The sequence below is a fragment of the Neodiprion virginianus genome, chromosome 2 (assembly GCF_021901495.1).
Source record: "Neodiprion virginianus isolate iyNeoVirg1 chromosome 2, iyNeoVirg1.1, whole genome shotgun sequence".
Taxonomy (NCBI): domain Eukaryota; kingdom Metazoa; phylum Arthropoda; class Insecta; order Hymenoptera; family Diprionidae; genus Neodiprion; species Neodiprion virginianus.
Window position 1 is genome coordinate 11,406,708 of NC_060878.1, and position 23,038 is coordinate 11,429,745.

The 23,038-nt window shown below is 34.5% G+C and overlaps 4 protein-coding genes across 7 annotated transcripts; 2 read left to right on the forward strand and 2 right to left on the reverse strand.

Annotated features, from left to right (window-relative positions):
- Positions 1-10: 10 nt before the first annotated feature.
- Positions 11-3,235, forward strand: LOC124298135 (N-alpha-acetyltransferase 60). The gene is made up of 2 exons (XM_046749777.1): positions 11-621; positions 2,528-3,235. The coding sequence occupies exons 1-2, from the start codon at positions 408-410 to the stop codon at positions 3,103-3,105; spliced, it is 792 nt and encodes a 263-aa protein (XP_046605733.1). The 5' UTR covers positions 11-407; the 3' UTR covers positions 3,106-3,235.
- Positions 3,236-4,533: 1,298 nt separating this feature from the next.
- LOC124299349 (uncharacterized) lies at positions 4,534-10,211 on the reverse strand. The gene is made up of 10 exons (XM_046752525.1): positions 10,147-10,211; positions 9,177-9,455; positions 8,569-8,783; positions 8,174-8,376; positions 7,778-7,955; positions 7,543-7,719; positions 6,936-7,298; positions 6,499-6,786; positions 6,223-6,438; positions 4,534-6,155 (listed from the first exon to the last, which is right to left on the reverse strand). Exons 1-10 carry the CDS (start codon positions 10,148-10,150, stop codon positions 5,919-5,921), a joined length of 2,160 nt encoding a protein of 719 aa, XP_046608481.1. The 5' UTR covers positions 10,151-10,211; the 3' UTR covers positions 4,534-5,918.
- Positions 10,212-11,108: 897 nt separating this feature from the next.
- Positions 11,109-18,683, forward strand: LOC124298129 (uncharacterized). Of its 3 annotated transcripts, none has more exons than XM_046749765.1 (8): positions 11,109-11,683; positions 12,246-12,848; positions 12,934-13,157; positions 16,441-16,540; positions 16,808-16,972; positions 17,107-17,321; positions 17,438-17,671; positions 18,016-18,683. In XM_046749765.1, exons 2-8 carry the CDS (start codon positions 12,330-12,332, stop codon positions 18,182-18,184), a joined length of 1,626 nt encoding a protein of 541 aa, XP_046605721.1. In that variant the 5' UTR covers positions 11,109-11,683; positions 12,246-12,329; the 3' UTR covers positions 18,185-18,683. The 3 variants fall into 3 exon arrangements, with proteins under 3 accessions (XP_046605721.1, XP_046605723.1, XP_046605722.1); XM_046749767.1 differs by having other exon boundaries at positions 11,236-11,683; positions 12,958-13,157; XM_046749766.1 differs by lacking the exon at positions 11,109-11,683 and adding an exon at positions 11,718-12,026.
- Positions 18,684-18,957: 274 nt separating this feature from the next.
- On the reverse strand, positions 18,958-21,714 carry LOC124298134 (uncharacterized). Of its 2 annotated transcripts, none has more exons than XM_046749776.1 (4): positions 21,461-21,714; positions 20,198-20,566; positions 19,692-20,004; positions 18,958-19,451 (listed from the first exon to the last, which is right to left on the reverse strand). In XM_046749776.1, exons 2-4 carry the CDS (start codon positions 20,546-20,548, stop codon positions 19,327-19,329), a joined length of 789 nt encoding a protein of 262 aa, XP_046605732.1. In that variant the 5' UTR covers positions 20,549-20,566; positions 21,461-21,714; the 3' UTR covers positions 18,958-19,326. The 2 variants fall into 2 exon arrangements, with proteins under 2 accessions (XP_046605732.1, XP_046605731.1); XM_046749775.1 differs by having other exon boundaries at positions 18,964-19,451; positions 19,630-20,004; positions 21,461-21,706.
- Between the last annotated feature and the right edge of the window lie 1,324 nt (positions 21,715-23,038).

Sequence of the window (23,038 nt, forward strand, 5' to 3'; positions counted from 1 at the left end):
AGCAGACGTCTATGCCTATCTTCCAATCGGTTCTGTGATCCTGAAATTGTGATTGGTTTAGAGTCGACTTTAGTACAAGATGGTCGTTCGCAGGCAATCAATTCGCTCTTTCACCTCTGCTTTCACGTCTCGGGCACAAAATGGCGGCGGTTATTTTCTAGGGATTTTTCGTTCACTTATTTGCCGTCGGGAATCTTCCAGTAAACTTTACGCGTAACAAGGTCTGTCTATGGATTATTTCATATTCGATGGAGCAACCGATGTGTCAAAAAATAACAGAAAAGTAAGATGACCGCGGTGCTTACCGTGTTTACTGTGAAATATTTATATAATACATGATGGTATTTATGTGAAAAAGATAAATAAAATGCGTTTGTTCCGTATTTGGTCGAGAGTGTGTCGCCCTAATGGCTGCGCCCTTTAACTGGTACAGTCAACAGCAAGCCGACGGCAATGGCTTATGCTGTGAAGTGACGACTGAATGCAATGGGAACGAGAACACATCAAAACACACCGCTGTCACGGTGCCTCTTTGCATCCTGGCAGACGTTCAACTCCGTTTCTTATGTCCTGAGGATTTGGAGGAAGTCCGAACTTTGTGTGAAGACTGGTTTCCAATAGGTAATCGAACATACTTAATTATTTAATTATTTTTCTGTCACCCACATCTGGAAATACACTTCCAAACTATCCGCTCCATGCGATTATAACAAGTATTCCTTGTTCATTTGCCACTACATGCACGTTATTCTTCTTCGATGTACCAAGTTTCCCAATCATTGCAAGGCGATGGAAGGATAAATCATACCTTGGATTAAAAAATCTTTGGCCTTTAATTCGTCATAACGTGTATCTCGATCGTCGAATATAGAAATTTTTTGACGTAACAGTATGTTGCAAATTAAATCTGTCAGAGAAACTAAAGTAACTTTGTTTTTCCATATTTCATTCTCAAAAACCAATAACTGACAACTCTTATAGTGGGATCGTAAAAGGAAATCCATTATGATTAATTTTGTACCTGCTCATCAGCAGAATACTTGGGCAAACTGAAATAAAAATTAAAATGTGAATGAAATACCAAAAATTGAAATTTGCTTAAGATATATGTTTTTGAATTGTTATTATAAAATTTTGGTTGAATTCAGAAGTCTTTTGCAGAATTGTATTGGGACCACAATTTGAATATAGTCTAAAAGCTGTCATATAATAAAAGTTCATACTCATATATAGAATTCTTTTGCAGCTGACACTTAAACCTGAGCTATAAAGTCAAATTCAGATTTTTCATTGAAAGTGCTGTTGAAAGTAGAAAAAAGGTATCCACTTTTAAGGTCGATGATTCTGAAATTAAGGCAAAGTCCTCTTCATTTTCGTCATTGAAATCTCGAACGCAATCAAATACCTAAAAAATTATATTCCATATTTCAATGGGATAAAGTTATGCTGACACTGCTTTATACACATGATAAATATTTCTCACTATACGCCGGTTGTTGAAGTGCGACAGCCTTGGGAAATACTAAACCACATTATGCTTCCTGCTCATATTTCCTTGAATTCGCAATAACAGTGAATTAAATTTTGTAGTTGTCAGTAATGGATATGCACCAGAACATTTAAATTGCTACTGTTCGAGTAGAGTCATTGCCTTTGGCAAATTTTTTGACAACTGATGTTTTATACACGATTCATTATTTCTAATTTGGATGAATCTTTCTGGTATGCATTCTTAAAGATGAATTGGCTAGGCGTCTGAATCAGAAGTTAGCAAAAAAGAAAAAAAAAACTGTCTAAGACATCTCTAGCAATGTTATGAATGTTGTGAACAGTGATAGTGAACACGAATGAAACAATATCCCTTTTATGTAATAAAAATGAATCTGAACAAATTTGAATAACACAAGTTATTATATTAACAATTTGAGAAAAGATTTTTATAATCGGAATGTTGCAATTGCTTAAAGTCCTATTTTTTACTATCCGATTCTAGTGTTTTTGGCCTTACTTTCTGTACTGTAGAGTTATTCCTGCTATTTATCCCTTCTCTACAATAACATCTGAAACTAAGGTTTCACTAGTTGAAACTAAAGCTGTTGACTATTTTAACACAGTCACGATATAGAAAACCTCTTTTGAGAGCGTAATTCAGTCACAATTGCAACTTTGATACCGATTGAATGAAAATGGAAACCTGAAGTTTTTAAATCCGACAAAACTAACCGGGTGTCATGTTTGATCATTTTTATAACATTTTGATGATACATTTGAAAGAAATTGCCATTTTGCAACTTAAGAATGATGTTTACGAAAACTCAGACAATTCCAAAGTTATGAAATATGAAAATAAGAAAATAAATTCTTTGAAAATGCATATCTGCGTTATAGCTATGAAGTTCAATGATCATATACTTTTCACTCGGTTGTTAGAATCGAGTCTGTACAAGCTTTTACCTATCTCTATTCCTAATCCAAATTTGCAAACAGCATCTGTCACCATTATTAATAATTTCGACGTTTAATTCAGATTACCCATACACCTGGTACGAGGAGATAACCAGTTCGTCACGATTTTACGCGCTGGCAGCGGTGTACGGAGGAGTGATAATAGGATTGATAGTAGCAGAGATAAAACCTTACTGGAAAGTGAACAAAGAAGATCGTGGTATTTTGTGCTCTAGTCTCGACGACGAATCGCTTGTCGGATATATATTAAGTTTAGGGGTAAGACGTGCCTACAGACGAAATGGCATAGCTTCGCTCCTCCTGGAGCAATTGTTGGCACATGTTACGGCACCCGAACGCTCGACAGTCAAGGTGGTGTTTTTACATGTGTTGTCAAGCAACGCACCAGCGATACTATTCTATCAAAGATGCCATTTTCGGCTCCACAGCTTTCTACCTTATTACTACTCTATCCATGGCAAGTGTAAAGACGGCTTTACTTACGTTCTCTACGTAAACGGAGGCCATGCTCCATGGGGATTATGGGACTGGATGCGCCATGTGGCCGGAGCCATTGTGAGTCTCGGACCCTGCAGAGTGCCGCATTGGATATGGCAGAGACTGCTCTGGGCGGCGACTCTTCTTTCATACCATAGATGATACCAGCTTGTTTAAACCGTCACCATAGTATCTGTATTCAGCATCATCCCTGGTGAAAAAAATTCTCAGAAATTTTTCAGAGATATACATGATGTTTTCGAGCAATTTAGACAGAAATATTCTGTGGCCTATATATGGCCTTGGAAGAACACTCACATTCTTTCGAAACTTCATTCTATAATGAAAATCTAAAAAACTCCTGAGTTTTCAAGTGTCTGATTATTTCTGATCAAGTCAAAATTCATATTTTTCAAGAACTTTATCTTTTATCAAGCATCTGAAGTAATCAGAATCCTGGTATTTCTGTCAATTTATTAACGGTACTGCATTATAGAAAACTAGGATAAATTTGTTAAAAAAAATTGGAGAATTTTTAAGAATTAGTTAAGATTAATTTTTGTCAAATGAAACTGAAAAAATCTGAGGATATGTGTAAAATAATGTTTCCAATAAAACTAAAATTATGATAAATTTTCAAAAATCTTCAAGATACATCAAGGTTTTACCATAAATCTACTGAAACTAATTTTTTCTACGTAAAAATTGAGGTATTTCAACAAAATTCCTACAAATTATTAAATTTTGTCAGAAGTTCTCCAGAAAAACTGAGAAACTGTCGAAAATGCATATTTTGAGTAAATCTGAAAGTTTCTGCAAATAATTTTCACCAGGGATGATATACTTCGTTGAAAGTGGGCGAGGGGGACAGGGGGGCTACTCTAGCTTGAGAAGATGATATACTGCCAAAAATAGTACACCAATACTATACCAAACAATTATTTATTAACGTGTATATATATACACACACACACACACACCATATATATATATATATTACCAATTACGTGGTGCCATCCCGTACTATCGATAACGATTTCATTCTGCATCTAGAGGTAGCCAGATTTTCTTACTTAGCTATTACTATTTAAATTATTAACAATGTAGAGTGTAGTCTGTATTATACATGGCGTTATTATATAACAATGACGAGTAATGTTGATATTCACGCGTCGAAGTCAGGACGTTATTAATCTAAGCAAATCGTGCTTACTATTAAATTTGTATGCATGAAGTTACAAAGAATTTTACATTTATTTAGTATCTACTACCCGAAAGTAGTAATCAGAGTTTCTATTGAGTCGTGCTGGTGGAAAAACATGAAGAAAGAATGTCTGAATATCAACTTTATAATTGAATGAGATTGCTTGCTAATTATAGTGCTGGTATTACAATGGATTTAGAGATCCCTTGAGGGCCTTGGTAAATTTTACCATTGATCTATACCTACTCAAATTTGTACCGTTTGTACTTTGCGTAATTTGGTATGTTTACAATAGTTTATTTAAAACAAGATAATGCACAAAAATTTCTATATTTCCTACTCTACCCTTACTGTATTACAACAACATTGACGAACTTCTCCCAGAAGTGCAGTGAACAGATTAATGAAGCGATGGAAATGAATGTAGCTTCGTTTGTTTCTATAACGTTCAAGGTTTTTGATACGTTATCATTACTGAATACTGATAAACACTTCTCAGAATCAATTGCGAATACACTTCAGAGGCAAATAAGCAAACAGATGGTTCAATAAGAATGTCAGAATAAGATGTGCTTGGTAGAAACACATTTCAGCTGTGGTCAGTTCACCATTGGTTATTCAATTTAATATTTGAAATGAACAAAGTGAGTTTTTTCTCTCGTTTGACTTCGCGTTATATGGCTATATGTATTCATACATGCATTACGTTTATATTTTTATAATGAAAAAAAAAAAAAAACATTGTATTTGATAAATGATAGGGAAAAGAAATGAAATAACGTATGGTATGAGTTGGATTCGTCACTGTGGTAAGAGAATCCTGATTTTGCCACCGTCGCAAATTTTACTTTCAATCAAGTCCTTGTTCACAAAAATGAAACCACTATTTCCGAGCTATTTCTATATTGAAATAAGTGTATTCTCGTGTCGCCTGATTTGTACGCACCTATACCGTACCTGACACAACTACGTACGCGTAGAAACGTTATACATATATTCGCACAGATGTACATATTGTAATAACTTTGTTTATAACGAATGACTTGAAAAATCTAATAATAATTATTATTTGCAAATGATTTTGGCTATTATATTTCATACTTGGTAGTACAAGCCGGAAGGAAGAAAATATGAGTATGCCACACTGTAATAAATGATTAAATATTTATTTTCTATCATCTGTTGTATTGCTCCATTGTCATATTTATAAGGTAAATTTAATTTAGCAATAGTTGGCACTCGTTTGTGAAAATTAATTTTTTTTTTCCAACATTATGCATGGCAAATCTCACATAGTAACGAAATTATAAAATATTAACTTTTCTAATCAGTTATTCTCAAATTTATTACCATTTACTTATCAATTTTGAAAACGTACTTTTTATTGAAAAACATACATGCAATAATATAAATTGTTATTACATTTGCATTAATTTTTAGGATCATGACGTTGTATCTTACTGTCAAACGATTATTTAACATTATTCAAATACCGAAAACTTGATTAGAATACATAGTGCGCCTATGACTTGAGCAATATGACGTCGTATGGGCGATCAGTTGATAGTTTCAGCCTCGGTTACAACCAAGTCTACGAATATAAACGGACAGGAAACTTCGTGCAAGTGTTACACTTTTCTTTTACTACATTGAGTTCTTAGAAATTATAATGTACGTTGAAAAAAAAACTTTTATATTTGAATACGACACGATTACTATATTATATTTTCTGCCTATAGATAGCGTCTTTCATTGATTTGAATTCCAACGGTCAGTATAACACCTCGTTTGCTTTTGGTATCATTATCTGCTGGAGACTAGGATGGAGTTTAAAGATACGAATTAAAGAACGCATTCGGGCGCACGTGAAATCTGATGGTGTTTGCAAATGCTCGATACCATCCTCGCCGATAACTTTGAACATCTGTCCGCTGTCTTTAAAATTGACACTCACGTTATCTGCCATCTTCAAATGATTCCTAATGCCGTTCATTTTACTGGAATGAATCTGAAACATGGAGAAATTGATACCGTTGCGAACTTGTATTTAAATTTCTCTTTTCGTGAATAATTACCGAAGCATTATCTTGTGCATGATTAATGTGTGCTGACTGCAGAGATGACGTTTCACTAGCACGATTCATTATGGATATAGATTTAGTCAATTTTTGATCCAAGACTGTGTACTCCGGAGCTACCGCTGGAATTGTATCCGCTACTGAATTATTTCTTAAAGAACTCTCCGATGTATTTGAGGATAATATGGAAGCCCTGCTATTGTCCGTAGTATTCTGCAATCGATCGTAATTATTTAAACGTGTTCGATGAGTGAATATAAATTAAAACCCTACCAGGTTACAAGGCTTCTGGTTTTTCATTTCCATTATAAAACGCGAGCCTTCTGCAGCCAACTGTAACATTGTCTTCGTCATCGGTTCGTTTTTCTCGCGAAAATCAGATCGAACATACAAAGTTTGATCCAAAAAGCAAAACGGCAGCGAATCGTAGCTATTCAGAGATATTATCGACGCCTTTCGAACCTTATCAACAATATACTCTTTGTTCGAGCATAAATCAATTTCTGATTTAACAATTGAGGACATCAGCTGTTCTTTTGTACAATGAAGTTTTGGCTGCAGCTGAAATTAAACGTTTCACATTAAGCATTTAATTGAGATTTTCAGGATGGTATTAATAAGTTCATGATGCTTCATCATTGTAATAATTTTGCAATCACAAAGCAAAATATATTGTGTTATTAAGAAAAAATAGACCCTAAGATTCTTACATTAGGAATAAGCTCCATAGGTAACCACCTCTCTCCAGAGGGATCGATGATTTCCACAATATCAATTTGAGGATTAGCATGTGTCTGGAATGTCTCAGACTCTTCCTTTTCAGGTTCTGTTTGTTCACGTAGTTTATCGTCAGCTTCTAGTATCAATAATGATTCAAGTGAAAGTAAAAATTCTGCCTGTCCCGGTACAGCTCGAAGTGCAAAGTTAATGAACTTTTGGAATTCTCGTACAACTTCTATTAGCTTATTTTCCCATAACTTGTCGTTAGTTGCCTTAGCCGCAGTTTCGGTTTTCATTAATTGAAGAATATCGTTTGCTTCTATCACCATATTCTTCAGAGCTTGGATTTGTTTCTGTAAATTGAAGTAACGAAAGATTTCGTAAAGTTCTCCTATGCTCAGTTTAATATGTTTACACAATTAAGTACATTAGTTTTTCGATCTACAAAGTAAATGATAGAATTCAAAATAATTAAAGATGTCATCTGGCTGCAGGAAATATGCTGCGCTAACTTAGCTATCGTATTTAATTATAAAAGTTGTTTTTCAAAGTATATTTTACTCTGTATTAGCGCCATATGACAAAAAAAAGTATAACCGCTTGTACGAAAGATTCTACTCCTGTAAATTGATGAGATTCATCTAAAACCGTGACTGAAACGATCAGCTGATCACCCAGTACGATGCCATATTGATCTAACCACGCCCTTTCTTCTTCAGACCCCAATAAGGTCAGACGACGTACCAATGCAACAAAATTCGTGTGTTCATCATACTTTAAGATTATTGCTTTTTATTGAGTAGACAACACAGAAACGAAATTTCCCACAAACCTCGAAACCTAGATGAATTGCATGCTTTTCGGAACTGGCGCGCATACGTTCCAAGCACAGAACATAGGTAACATCAGCAAAATTTTGCATCTCGAGCTCATGTCGCTGTACTTGCAAAGCCTCATTCTTATTTCGTTCCATTTCTTTCATTTTTACATCCGTCTTTGCACGCTCACGTCTGAGCAAATGTAAAAAAAAAATCAGTTTATGTAAAGAGAAAAAATGCATGCTCCATTTTTAAGTTAAAAAATATATGGACAATTCTGTATTCAAAGATTTCGGATTTAAATCAATTGAAGAAAAATTCAATAATTCTTCGCTACATTCCTCAATTCGAAATATTTAAAAACGAATGTCGTGAATCAGTCATTCGATTAGTTGAATCAATCAATGTACCTGATAATTTCGTTAAAATCAGCAACCATATTTTCTTTCTGTATGCGTATGGAATGCTCGAAGTTTTCATAAATAGAAGTGACGACGTAACTTATTTCATCGCGTAACTTCTTCAACATCATTTTCGTCACTTCAATCCTCTCTCTAATTACTACCTTTTGCATCGATTTAGAGCATTTTTGAAAAGCTTCTGCGAGAGCAATCTAAAATACGAAAGTAAGATTGAAAATTACCATAATTTAAAAATCGTCATAAGCTTTTCTTTTATTGCAAAGTTAATAATAATTTTTTAGAAATAGTTCGTTTTAATTCGGACATGAAATCGGACAATCGCAAAAGTAAGTTTTCCAATAAGTTAAGTAAAATTATGAGAAACTAATATTGTTAATTATTACGATAGATGTAATTGTAACCTGGAGGTTCTGCTTAAACTCCTCTTGCAAGTTTTGTATGTATTTCTCATACTTTAGTTGGAGTTCTTGTTCCGCGAGTTGTATAGCTCTTCGTTTTTCGGCCTCAAACATATTGCGGGTGTCTTTGTTATCCTCCTCGTACTTCTTAACCATTTTGTCGTACAACTCATGTTCATATTTTTCCATCGCCTGTTTACCTATTGCTTCATGATCATTTGACGAAAGTTTTAATATGGTTGACTATTTCAAGATTTCGAATTTTGAATATTGTCGGCGGGTGAATTAGGTCCTAAATATGGACGTGGTTGGGGCAATATGGCACCGAAAGTGGTGACCAGCTGATCATTTTAGACAACGTTAACAAATGTCAAGATACAGAAGATATCGTGCAAGCTGTTAGACTTTCGTTGCCTGATGTTAAGTTAGTCTAGAGTATAACATGCGAGGAAACACTGCTTTTACAATTAAATACGACCCCGTTAATGTGGTATTACGACTTCCACCAGATGGCCGCTTCTGAATTTCCCGAAGATTAGTTAAATGATTACAAAAACTGATCTATCGTTTAGTCGCACAGCCCCATCACTTACCTAAAATTCCTTGGTGAGTACATGCTTTGATGCATTTATTCGTTAACGGAGGTACAAGAGCAACTTTTTGAATCAATTGGTCACTAGGTGATATCCAGAGCTCTTCACGTGGTCCTTTTAGTGGAGGTATCACACCCAATAACTTTCTCGAATCTGGATGACCGTGGTCAAAAAACACTTGTGCCATCGACGATCCCATGCGTTCACGTATCTCCGCCTGTACTGGAACTTCATCTTTTATCACCATTTCTAACCGTCGGTATTTCGGATTTGTACGAACTGCAACGTATTTCATCCGTGAAAAATTCAATTTCCCAAATACAGTAGTTTTCACTCTTCAGGCTCGATTATTAGTCAATAAAGAGGCTTATATATTTCCCATAGCAAAAAACGTCCGATTAAGAAGAAATCCTAAAATCACCTAAACAGTTTCAGCACTCAAAAAAAATTGCTTAGCATTTTCAAAAGTGGATAACTGTGAGCACGGATTTCTTGTGAGTCGGATTCCAGTCGAACCGCTAATCCGATTCGAATTACATTTGCACGGGACTCGGTTGTTATCCCAAAGATGTATCAACCGGGGTTTCAACGTAATCACACTCCCTGTTTCGAAACAGCAGTCGCCACAACTTGGTTACTTTCGTTTTGAGATTATGCAAATAGCTTTGCGGAACAATGCAATGATTTTATATTTTTACCTGTCCAGTATCTCCTTTTCTTTTTCTCAATACCACTTACATAAAGTTATGATCATTCTTCAAAAAATTATACCGCTTTCCGAAATACTGTGAGTAACATTGGTGATTTCATTATGTCAATAACACTAGAGGCTAATTTAGTAAGATTACTTCATCATCGGAAATATCAGGCTAAGTATCACTGTGTGATCATGCATCATGCAAGAAAGCGACGAGCTTTTCGGCAGAAACCGGTTCGTTATTAGTTGGAATACTGAATTTAGCGTACTTACACATTTTGCTTCCGGTCAAAACAATTTTGTAATCATCACATATGAAGTTTATACAGAAATGAAGGCTATTGAGTTAATCATATTATTAAACGTATTCAATTTCGTTGTGATTACATTATGGCACTATATTTTTAACCTTTTCTCCAGATAGGTTTGACACTTGATAGATTTAAGGCGCCATGCAACTACAATTATTCAGCTTACCGCCAAAACTGTAGAAATTATTTAATTAGGCCTGCGTAAAGTGAGTAGAAACTAGTGTACTGTGAGAAATGAATGAATAGAAAAAAAATGCAACACTGATTCGAGTGCCATGAAATTACATTGCAGCTCGAATGACAAACTTAGACTGATCATTGTTCCAGGTAACAAATACGCCTGGAACAATACGTCCACAGCCAATTTCAGATAGTACTAGAACAATATTGAAGGATGAAAAATGTTAATTGGAATCTAGAAAAATAAACCTATTTGTGTGAGATTTCTAACATTGTGTTTTGCACATATTGCTTCGCGTAGTCATTTATGGTGAAAACACCCTAATAAAATCAGCCCGTAGAATTTTTTCGGTTTTTTTATTATCATTCGATTAACTCTAAAACTACTCGACTGAACAGATTAGGAATCATAACAGTCCAAGTTGATATAAGAGGACCCAGACATCCTTCTAAAAATGGTCGGAGCGGTTTGGATGCGGATCTCTAGACCCTGAAACGTGAAAATCAAGTGAAAACAGAGCTTTTCATTTTTAAGGTGATTATAATAAATTCTCTTCTTAGAAAACCGGGAAGTTAAAAACTATAAAAAGATTAAATAATACGTTACCACAGGTTTTTATACAACAATTGCGTAACAATTTGAAATATATGTAGTTCTATAATTCATCTTGCTTCGCCCATTTCGGATAAATTGTGAATCAACTAATTAAACGATTCTTTGTGTTCGTTTAATTTCGAATATTTGACAAATAAAGAAATGGGGAATACCCTTTCAACCCGCCAATCGCGTCCGTGGCGAACATCAATCAGTGCCACACGTGATCAAATGTATTTATCTTTATAAGCCGTATGGCTAGCAACAGTGGCTTATCAGTTTGGTGGAGGCACTTCAAGTCAATGAATCCGACGCCCCATTGGCCCTTTCCGTTCGACTGAGTCCATGATTAGTCGAATACCTGGGGCATGGTGCGCGTGGCGAAAAGGCGGTGCGACAGCGACAGAAGGATCAAAGAACAGCAAGAGCTGTCAACGGAGTTTCAAAAATTATCTTATCTGTGTAGAGGGTGATTTACTTTGGTACAAGTTTCATTTTGGTTTACAGACGCTACTTATAAAGTTTATTTCACAGTTAGACGCTATCGAAAAGTATGCGCATAGTACATTGCACGTGAAATCAGGTATACCCGCCGTTTACAATGCAAAATTGGTTAAGTATTGTCGGTCGAAAACTTTGCTCCAACAACGATAACAAGCAGGTGCAGAAAATTCACTGTATCTTTCGGAAATAACATGACAGCTATTGATTGAACACACGCACAGTAAGTACCTGAAACATTCATTATTATCAATAATACCACCTATTTGGGTAAATCCCAAGTAGTAACGAACTTTGATCTGTCATCAAATTGTTAAACACTTCCATTCGTAAATTCTGCTAAGGATTAGTTTTGTTGTTGAATCACATACAAATTAAATGTTCAAAACTCAGTAATAAGATTTATAAATATCGTGAGATTTATAAATGAGATTAGATCGTATTGAATAGTATTTGTCAGTTTTTTACGAGACTTGAAAAACTGGTTATTCCAACGCCTGAAGTTGATGAAAGAATTATTCTCATATGAGCGATAATAGCTGAAATGAAAACATAGCCAATTCAAGGTAATTTACAATAAATACGATGCAACGTGTGTTAGAATTTTGGAATGAAAAATTTTCCCTCCGTTTTGATAATAATGTGTAAAGTGAAAGAATTGATTAACTTGGGTTAGCAAATAATTGAGAATCGATTAACTTACCACTATTTTTTTTTTTCTTTGTTTTTGTGATTGAATTGAAACTTGATCATTGTTCATTAACTAGCATTGTTTCTATTACTAGGGTCAAGCAGCCGCAGAAATAATTTATACAAGAGCATGTATATTCTGAATCCAGAAAGAAAGGTGTATTAAAGAGAATATTATAATGGCTGTTTCCGACCCACATGCTGCATTTAACTACCCAACTGATCAGGATAACTATGAAACAAGTGTGCATTCTTATAACCATCAAAACCCCGAGGAAACGTGTTCGATAAGTGCGACCGAAGATGAGACGAATGAAAATGCGCTAGAATTGACTAAGAACGAGGAATTGGCAAAATTAAAAGCGGAGAAAAAAGGGGCTAAGAAAAAACGGCAGAAAGAAAGAAAGAAAGTAGAAAAGGCTAATAACAGTTGCGATGCAGAGAATAAAAACAATATAACGGCGCAGTCAAAAATAAGTTTGAACTCCGTTTTAAGTTGTAAGACTAGCAAGACTAAAACTGCTGATAATGCATCGAATGAAAAGGTAGAAATTATTGATAAAGAAGAGGAAGCTGACGACGAATTTTTGGACTTGAATGCTGCGTTTGTTAAAGTCTCTGTAAAGCAGAATAAACATATCACTCTAAACAAACTGACCGTCTCTAAACCAAACAAAGTTAATCGACCTGAAGCTATTGTGAGTTGATTATTCTATTCATTGATGTATAGTTTTTTCAACAATATTTTGTTGAGATATTTCTCCTGTTGATAATTTTTCATAGGAAAGTTCTGCCTCGTTGCCCCAGTCCGGTAAACTGGACATGAGCAAAGCAAATCATGATACGGCTGAAATATTGGGCATTCAAAGCTGCAAACTTGTTCTTGTCGATAAAGATTTTCATCGAGCAGTTAAGATTCTGACTCGGGCCATTCTCCTTGCTCCAGATGACCCTCGCCATTATATTAATCGCAGCTACTGCTACCTCAGACTTGGTCAATATACTGCGTGAGTATCTGATTATAATATGTCAATAACGTTTCAGCTTTTGCATCAAAGTTTTCCACGAATAGTGACAAAAATTCTCCGAAAGTTTTCATAATTGTATTCAGAAAGCTTCTCAGAAATATACCTACTATGTTCTTGGACAGTTTTAAAAAAAATTCCTCAACATTTCTGGAAAAGTTTGATTTATTCTCGTCTTACAAGATAGAAGTCTGGTATTTACATAGCTAGCTGTACACGCACCTGATATTTTAGGGGCTAACACCACTGTAAAAACAAAAGAACAGCGCTTTTTTGGCCGTTTTTTTTGGGACTGAAAGAAAGATAATAAAATAATAAAATTTTAGGAAGTTATTAAGCACATATTTAAATATAATACAAAAAATTATTATCAAAAAATTTTTGAAAAATGGGGGCACTGGAGCTATCTCTGCAAGACATGTTGAATTCTGCGGCATGCAGCGTTACTGGTGCAAATTTGAATCTAGAAGCAAAAAAAAACTACTTAATCCACACTTATACAACTAGAGACATATGTGGGGATTTTAAAAATATTGAATTTTCTGTAATTGTACGAGTATATGAATGAACATGTTCAATTTTCGACCAAAGAAAGGGCACTTATTTCTTAATAAATAATGTTTAAATTAACTTAGTGAACATCTCCTATGTATTTCTATAACTATTAATATATAGATAAGTGATTTTTTGTTTCGAAACTCAAATTTGCACCAGTTACACTGCATATCGCATGTCTCGTGAGAATGGCTCCAGTGCCACCGTTATTGTATATTTTTTAATAATAATGTTTTCTATTATACTTAAATATTTGCCTAATAACCGCCTCAAATATTATTATCGTGTCACCTATTCTTCCATCCAAAAAAAATGATTAATGATTTATTACTTCATTTTATTCACAAATGAAATTGCTACAAATCCTCTGATACAGATTTTCACATGAGCTCGTCAGTTGTCAAAAAACATCAAATGTGTAACATCTCTACGAGTTGTAGATGATAAACTCACGATTCTGTAAAGAATACTACCTAGTTTGTAGAGAATTTGTTTAAGGGGACATACAGACCTTAAGTTGTGACATGTAATATTATAGAAGACTGCATCGCAAAATGAGTTTTATTTTTCTACTTTTTGTGTTCAAGTATCTTATTGGACAAACTTCCCAAAATATTTTTATCCCCTAATGTATGTTACAACTGCATCCGTTATGTTATTCATAATTTTTATATTTTGATTATCGATTGTTTTCCAAGGCACTCATTATGGCTGTGTTTTTCGATTTTTAAACAAGAACTAAATTTCTGAATACTATTGGTAGAAACGTGCAGGATAATCAAATTTGATAATGTGCGAAGTTGTAAGTTCAGCAGTTGCTGATTGTTAGTAAGCGCAGACGAAATCCTGGCAAATCATAATTTCGAGAGAAACTCTCTTCAAGAGGTGAGCTTTTTTTTTGTTTAATTCCATGTATTATGAACGCACGCTTTCTAGAACGCTTCAGCAGCATACATTACTTTCCGGTACTAGATACTTCATTGGTAACAAATCGTTTGTACCGTCTTTCCATATTTCAAGCCTCTCATAAAACTTCCATGTTTCAACGTTTTTTTTTTTTTCTGCATCAAAGGGGTTCGATCAGCTTCAGTTACAATCAGGAACTTTCATGCAACAAATTATCTCTGTTTCATATCTGCATAAAGTAAATTATTTCAAAATAATTCAGTAATATTTTTTTAATTCCGTTAAGACGTATGCTTGTAAAAGTTTTATGTAATTGAATTTAGGTGTTTTCGATATATATTTATAGTCACGCAGTAGCACAAGTGACGTCACACAGTACTCTTTGTTTGAAGAATAAACGAAGCAATATTCCCAAATTATTTTACCCCAAATTACTAAAATATACGATCAAAAAATTTCATAAAACATTCCAATCTTGAAACCTCTGTCTTAAAGGAGGACGAAGTTAGTAACATTATTGTAACGATGCATGTTTAGGAAAAATCGTTACTTCGCACCTTATATATGTCTGAAATTTAGTAAATCGTGATAAGCAAAACATGATCTTATTTTTAAATCCGACTCCTTGAAAGTTGTTCTAAAATTGTGCAATAATGATTTTTTCCGTGATGTTTTGTTACGTTGATGTTACTTACCAGTCTTATCAGTTTGGTAAAATCTCTACCGAAGTCTATTATAATTATCATGCATCAGGATGTGGTTGCTAATCAGTGTATGACTAATAAAGAGCTTAGCAGTTTTCAATTCTAAAATTAAACATCTACAATGACTCAAGAGCATGGTCATCCACACGAGTCGTGCCTTTTAAGTCAAAAGTCAGGAAAGAAAAACCATTTGTAAAATCTTCAGCAATGTTGTTTGCACCAAACTGGTAAATACAAAAACAATGGTATCACTAGGACACAACGGAAATGAATCTGTACAAATTTTCGAAAATGTTTATTATTAATCCGGATGTTCAAAATGATCCAACTCAGGTATTTTTTTATCCAGTTTTAATGTTTTAAGGCTCATTCTACTCCCTGCTGTCTCAGTCCCCACCAATTTTATGAAGACCATTCGAGAAATCTTCCATTATTCCATAGCTGAAACGAGCAAATTTAGTTGCTGATAAACATCTACTGTACCATACTTACAGAAATATATTATTATTCGTTACAGAGATAAATTTTTTCCAGTTTTCTTTAGGTAATATCTGAAAATCTGTATTGGGAATAAAATAAGCACAATAACATTGGATTCGAATAAGAAAACACCAAAGCTTAATCAATTTGACTGATTTTGGTATAAAACATATTAGTCAAATTGTTAATATCTTAGCATGTGTTATTCGATTTTGCTCAGAATTATTTTCACTACATAATAGTGATGTTGTTTCATTCGCGATCACAATGATTGGCACAAATAACATTGCTGAAGATGTGATGTCTTTTTTTTTCTTTTCTGAACTTCTTATTTAAACGATACAGCGCATTCATCTTTAGGTCCATTTCTACACAATTGGGACAAAAATTGACCTGCATTTTGAACAATAAAGTAACATCTGGCCTTGATGAAAATATATTCTCTATTGATGAGTAGAGTCGGCTCCCCATTTATAAAGCCTCTACCATTTACGAATTACCTTGTCACTGTAATATAACGGAACATATTGTTTATTATTTTATGGCTCAGTACCAAAACCATCACTTACAAATTGTTCAATATTTGCAGTCTTTCTGAAATTGAATAATATCATTTACAGAGCACTGAACGACGCTCAATTTGTGAAAAAGAATGTGCGGACAATGGAACAATCTATAAAGGCTCTTGCCCGCGAAGGGCAAGCCTTGCGTGGATTAAAAGTAAGCTGTAATAAATGCTTGGATTTAATTTACAAAACAAAACATTGTAAAAAAATTACCATTTTGCAATTTACGAATGACTTTGAATGGCTTGAGTTTCCAAAATATGAATAAGTTTTGCTTTATTATGGTTCACTGAATTCCAGGCAATTCTAAAGTTACAGAATAACGGTTTTTCCTAAAAACGCATCGTTGACATAATGTTACGATCTCCAATTTCATATTGAATCTGTTTTCTTATTGCGTGTTAATTTCTCTTTTTCGTAGCAATACCATGAAGCAGAGAAGTGTTTTGAAGAATTATTGAAGCTAGATCAACGAATTGACTGGGTACTCGGAGAATTGGTTCTGGTACGGTTGATGCAACTTACAAGTATGGGTTTTTCTAAAATGGACTCTCTTAAGGCTCTGCAACAATGTTCATCTGTTACTGTGAGTAGATGATATTTATCAAAGTAAGGATTTTTCTGTTTTTTTTTTTTTTTTCATAATTTCGTTGTAACCAGCGTTGTTTTTTTTTCTTTGGTTTTTTCTTTTTTCATTGATTTATCTCCTATCGATCCAAGGATGCAGTGACATTGTTGACATCAGGAAATATAAGTAGTTCAGAATTAGAGAGTAATATTAATACGCCCGAGATCCAAAATTGCGATGGCGACGAAGTTTATTTTTCTGACGACGAATCAAGTAGCACAATTTTATTATCCAAACTGATATCTGATATATCATACAAATCTAGTTATTATAAAAATCTACGATCCCAACCATTTTCCTCCTCTAAGTGAGTATTGGTTTCTAATTCATTGTTTCTCTTTTTCTTTTTTCTTTTTTCTTTTTTGCTTTTTTTTTTAATTCTTAATTTGTATTTTTGTTTTGTTACCTTGCAATTTTGTTTAGGGCCCAAGAGTTTTGTAGTAGCTTGGAAAGATCTTTGAAGAGTAGCATTTCTATGGAATCCCTTCAGCGAACCAATGACAATGATCAGTGGGAAGTTCAGGGTAACTCGAAATCACTAATGAGCACTTATAAACCTCAAAAACCAAAAGTTATAGCAAATGATAGCAGTACCATTTGGGTTGGCAATATCGAAAAGAATGTTACAGACCTTAAATTACGGGAATTATTTTCAAGGCAAGCAATTTTTCTCTCAGCCTAGGGCTGTGCGATTAATTGGTTACTCGTAGACTTCAGTGATTTGTTTTACGGGTTCATCGATGAATCAATTAATTGAAAGAGAACTATTTCAAAAAGACAGTTGATTAATTAATTTATTGAACAATGGTTACTTAAAAGACCAATACACTGATTAATCGGAGGAACGATTAATCGAATTTCCATTGCTCGATAACCTAACCATCGATGGAAAAAAACAATCATTTGAACTTTTCGATTACTTGATTAAATACACAGCTGTAATTCTTGCTAAACTTCAACTCATCACATTATTAATCTGTTTATCGAATTTTTTATTCTAGATTTGGCTCTATAAATTACATTCGAAGATTCCCGGATAAACGTTTCGTGTTCATTGATTTCAATAGTAAAAAAGCTGCAACGAAAGCGTTAAATAGCATGATAAATTTTCAAGTCAACGGGATACAATTACCAGTGAAACCATCCACAGGTTCTCTGACAAATAAATGAGGAATGCATTTATTATTATATCAATAACAGGATTTACCTTCAATTTAAATATTTCATATTCAGCATATACGGCACCTGATTTGGAATGCGAAATCTGGGGGAAAAAAAACTGATTTTATTTTTAATATTTGTATGCTTACGTTGTACGATGTCAAATCAAGTTTTCGTATGATGACGTGTGACATTTTTAATTCATTATACATATTCATATTTTCAGCCAATACTGCAGAAGGAATTTATCAAATATATTACAGCCTTCTCAGTTTAATAGGTTTTCATGGTTTGTTTTATTTTTATTCTACTTTTCTTACTTATTTGACTTAGATTATTTGGATTGCTTGAAAATAAGTAAAAACTGTTACTTCGAGTAATTGTATGAAAAAGAGACAGCACTCTGAAATAGGAATGTGCCGGATATCCGTTAACCATCCGGTATCCGGCCGGATTATCGGATAGCAATAATCTGTTCAGAAGATAATTATACTATTACTCAAGATGATAGAAATGGAAAAAAATTAAAGTGGACAAAACTGAAATAAGTAGGAAATGAAGATTCTCAGTTTCACACTTCAATTTAGGTAACCTTACTTTAAAATCCAGAATTTGGCGATTTTCTCGTACCAGATACCGGATATCCGGTATCCCGGAAGAAAAACAAATCGCTATCCGGCACATCCCTACGCAAAAGTCTGACTATGGATAAAAATATGAAGCAACAATTTCAGTATTTCAAATATTTGAAAATCAACTTGTATCTCATAAGTGCCGCACGAAAATTTTCAAATATCATCTAGAACACACAAGATTTCCCTTACGATGTGATATTATCATTATAAATTTTATACTTGAAGTGGTATTTTATAAGCTGTAATATAAATGGAAATAAGAACAGTTATCTTTTGCATAATTTATTTCAGAACTTCCTAGAATACTGTAAACAATAGTTTTTACAAAGTAGAAGCTTACAGAAAAAATGGCAGTTATTACTCTCAACAACGCGTATGAAGATAAGAAATCGAAATATTGTACGACATCATTTATTAATTCAGATATATATTGGTAATTCAATAAGTCTGAATCTTCTTTAAAAATATACGTTTTATCAATTGACTCATTCGCAGAATAATCAACCGGAAATTCCATTAAATACACGATACATTTGCAAATTCTGCAGTAAAAATATCCTGACAAGTCATTCTTATCAATTTTTCTTTGTTGATCCTGGTGCTTGGGTCAATGGTAAGGGGTTGAAATGCTTTGGCCGTGTCTGAAAGGTAGAAAATTAATAATATATAGATAATTCCGTGCAAGGCAAGTAGCAACTTTCCTACTTTTAAAACTTGAAGGATATGCGACAGTCATGAGATAAAGCTTTGAATTTTTGAACAGAAAGGTGCATAAAATTGCTGTTGTAAATCGTACTGGATTATTGGGTGCATGTTTACTTTTTTTACTGGTGGTTTGTTACAAACTGCTGTGAAGTGATTTAGCATTCCACAATTCTCACATCGCTGTCCCCATGCAGGGCACTGCATCGGCTCATGGCACGTATTGCAATTAGCGCAGTTCGACGTTTTGTTATTTAGATAATTATCCGCCGCATTGTGAGACGGTTTTTGCTGAAGTTCTTTTGGCATACACAATTTGGAAATTGATTCAGTTTGTTGACACACCTCCCACATCTCGACGGCTCGGCTAAGGGACAAATCTTTTTCCTCGAAAAGAAATTTCCTCAGTTCCTTGTTCTTTACATCTAATATAATTTTGTCTCTTATCAGGCTTTCTGTTAAACCACCAAAGTTGCAAGTACTTGCTTTTTTCTGTAATCATGAAATACAAGTTTTACAATTAGCTTTTAAAATGCGTCGAGTTTTGCTGTTCGACCCACAAACTCAGCAAACCGTATTTCGGAGAAATTATTCAACTATAGAACAGGATGGTTCAAGATCACCTGAAGTGCTCAGCTAAGTGTAACTGTTTATTCGTTCTCCCAAACGATTCTTTGTAACATACCTTCAAAGTTTGCACGTAGTGTGGAATAGTCTCTGAATGTTGTCTTACGCTCGAAAAAAAGATGTATCGATCATGCACCTCAGTTTTTCTTGGTGAAAAGTGATTTTCAAATTTTTCTATTAGTATTTCCACATTTTCCTCATCGTCCGGATCGTCGAAAGTAAAGTTTTTCAAAACTGTCAAGCCGACAGGACCGATAAAATTCAAAAGCATGCTGGCCCTCATATCTGCTGGCTTATCAGCGTTGCCTGAAGCTTTCAGAAATATAAGAAACTGCCGTTTCCAGTCTTTCCAGTTTTCATCCATTGCACCTACAGAACTCAATTCCGGCGGTCGTCGTGCATGTTCCATTTCTCAACTATTACGTCTCTGGTAAGAAAGATTATAACAAGCTCTACAAATTTTTATACTCGGTACAGTGATTTTAAACCATTGCTTGTCGCTAAATGGTAATGGCCAATTTTATTCCGTATTTTTCGTCAAATTTAGAGAAACTAAATCCCAATTATTAGTCTTCAGTTCAAAAGAATTTTTTCGCATGTAAGTTATATGAAAAAACATTCTGGGCGATCTCATCCTCGGAGGATTCAAAGAAAGCATTAAAATTCTTTAGTTATTTGCCAATTTCTCAGTTGACTTAAAAAATACGCAATTCTAAAGGAACATCCTCTTTATTGCTGAAATTTTATTTCGGCACTCTAGAAAAGTATATTTTTTTTTAATAACCATAGCTTATGTATTAATATTACATACATTTGGAAATATGAATTTTAAAAAACATTTCACAAACATATCAGACATATCAATAAAAATGTTCAATTTTGAAGAATATTATGAATAAATTTTCCACAAATATTTCTTGAAAAAATTCAAAAAATTATTCAAAAGCAACTTGTCAAAGTGTTCAGAAATATATTTGTTTTCAATAATTTAACACGTTGAGCGCCACGCGTATTTCTAAGACAATCCCGTTCAGGCCACGCGCGCCGCTGTCAGCCACCGATAAGTCTAGTGTCAGCCACCGATGGCTGACGCGGCCTAAACGGAAAGTCTAGTGTCAGCCACCGATGGCTGACATGGCGCTCAACGTGTTAAAAACAGCTGCTTGTGTCAATAGCAGCCTAATAGCAGCCCATGTAAGCTGTCTAATGTCTCAGTAATTAGAGGTGCCAACAAAACCGCAATATACCTATATGAGGATTTTTATTCATCATTGCTAAACAGCAATCTACTGCACAAACAGTTCCTATGAACAAAAATCACCTTCAATTGATGAATCAAGCTGAGTTATTCCTTTACTGTGGACACGCTTCTGCTGGCACAAGCGATGTCATCAAACACAAATTGACGACTGTGCATCCCACAAAGAGACTCAAGTAACAATGTATCACGTCAGTACAGGGGGTTTCCCCTTCTCGTATTGGCAAGGACCGCGACTCAAGCGACATCTGATGTTTACATTAAATCATGCTCGAAAATTGTGGGTATACATCAGATATGTGTAAAAAATAAAAAGCCGCGATAAAAAAATTGCGTTAAAATTTATAAGCATTGTGAATAAAAAATTTGATAGTATTCCTGAAAGAAAAAATTCTGTAGAACTTTTCATGATGAATAAAGTAAGCATAAACATTGAAACAAATATCAAATACTATTATTTTAGCATAGGGTGACGTTAACCGATGAAATCCAAACAAATAATACGTGACAGGTACAATAACAAACATCAGAATAATAGTAAAATCATTTTTGCAACACCTGCATGGAAAGTCCATTTTTATGCACCATTTTCACGCACCGAAAGTAGTCTTTTATACACATGTGCGGGAAAAACTTTCGCGAATTGCTAGCGGTGTGAGAAAAAAATCTTCGCACATTGCCGGCGGTATAAGATAAACCTTCGCACGTTGCTAGCGGTCTGCGAAAAAGACGGTCGCGCTTTTGTCCACAGTTGCGCATTTTGCAAACAGCTGCACTAGCGCCACCAATGGAATAGTTTGTCACTCTATGCCGTGCTCGACATCGTCACTGAACAGACATCGTGCCGTGGTTTCGTGTGAATATAATCGTGTATGTCGGACTTTCCAATACAGGTGTACCAAAAAATAGAGTTCGATACACGCGCGAAAGTTAACAATGCCTATCTCGCGTGAATGCGCCACACTCGCCCTTCCACTCGTCTACGGTTCGTCTCCGGGTTCGTGCTGCGCCTTCACGCTTGTGCGGGCATTGCCACCTTCGCGCACTAGTATCGAACAACACTATTTGAAAATACTTCATGTTGTGTAAAACTAATATTGCGCGATATGTTTGATTATATATCGGACATTCTTATACAACCAAAGACCTTTGTGACCGACGCATTTTTGATTTAGCTGAAATTTTTTTTGACGGGTTCTATATCGAAAAAATAGGGATACGTATTCGAGGATTTTTTTATTTCACATATTTCGTAAAATAGAGGGGATTGAAAATTTGATAATTTGGTATTTTTTGGCTTGGAAGACTCATTGCACTTTCAAAAATTCATAACGCCGGTTCTATTTGAGCTGGAAAGTTCGTTTTTTACATCTCAAAGCCAATAAAATGAATTTTATTACAACGATTCTTTCATCAACGATCATTCCGAAATTTATACTGTTATAAACAATTAACATGTTTCAATCGATTTTTAACAGTTGCCCCAACCTCGTAGCGAGTTCTTAGCACAACCATCGTATTCTACGTCAAATTTTTTATCCATAAAGTATTTTTAATTGATGGAGAAATTATTATTACTGTAGGAAAAGAATTAATTTATCTACCGCGGCACGTCACGTCGGCGCGCGGGGAATTCCAATG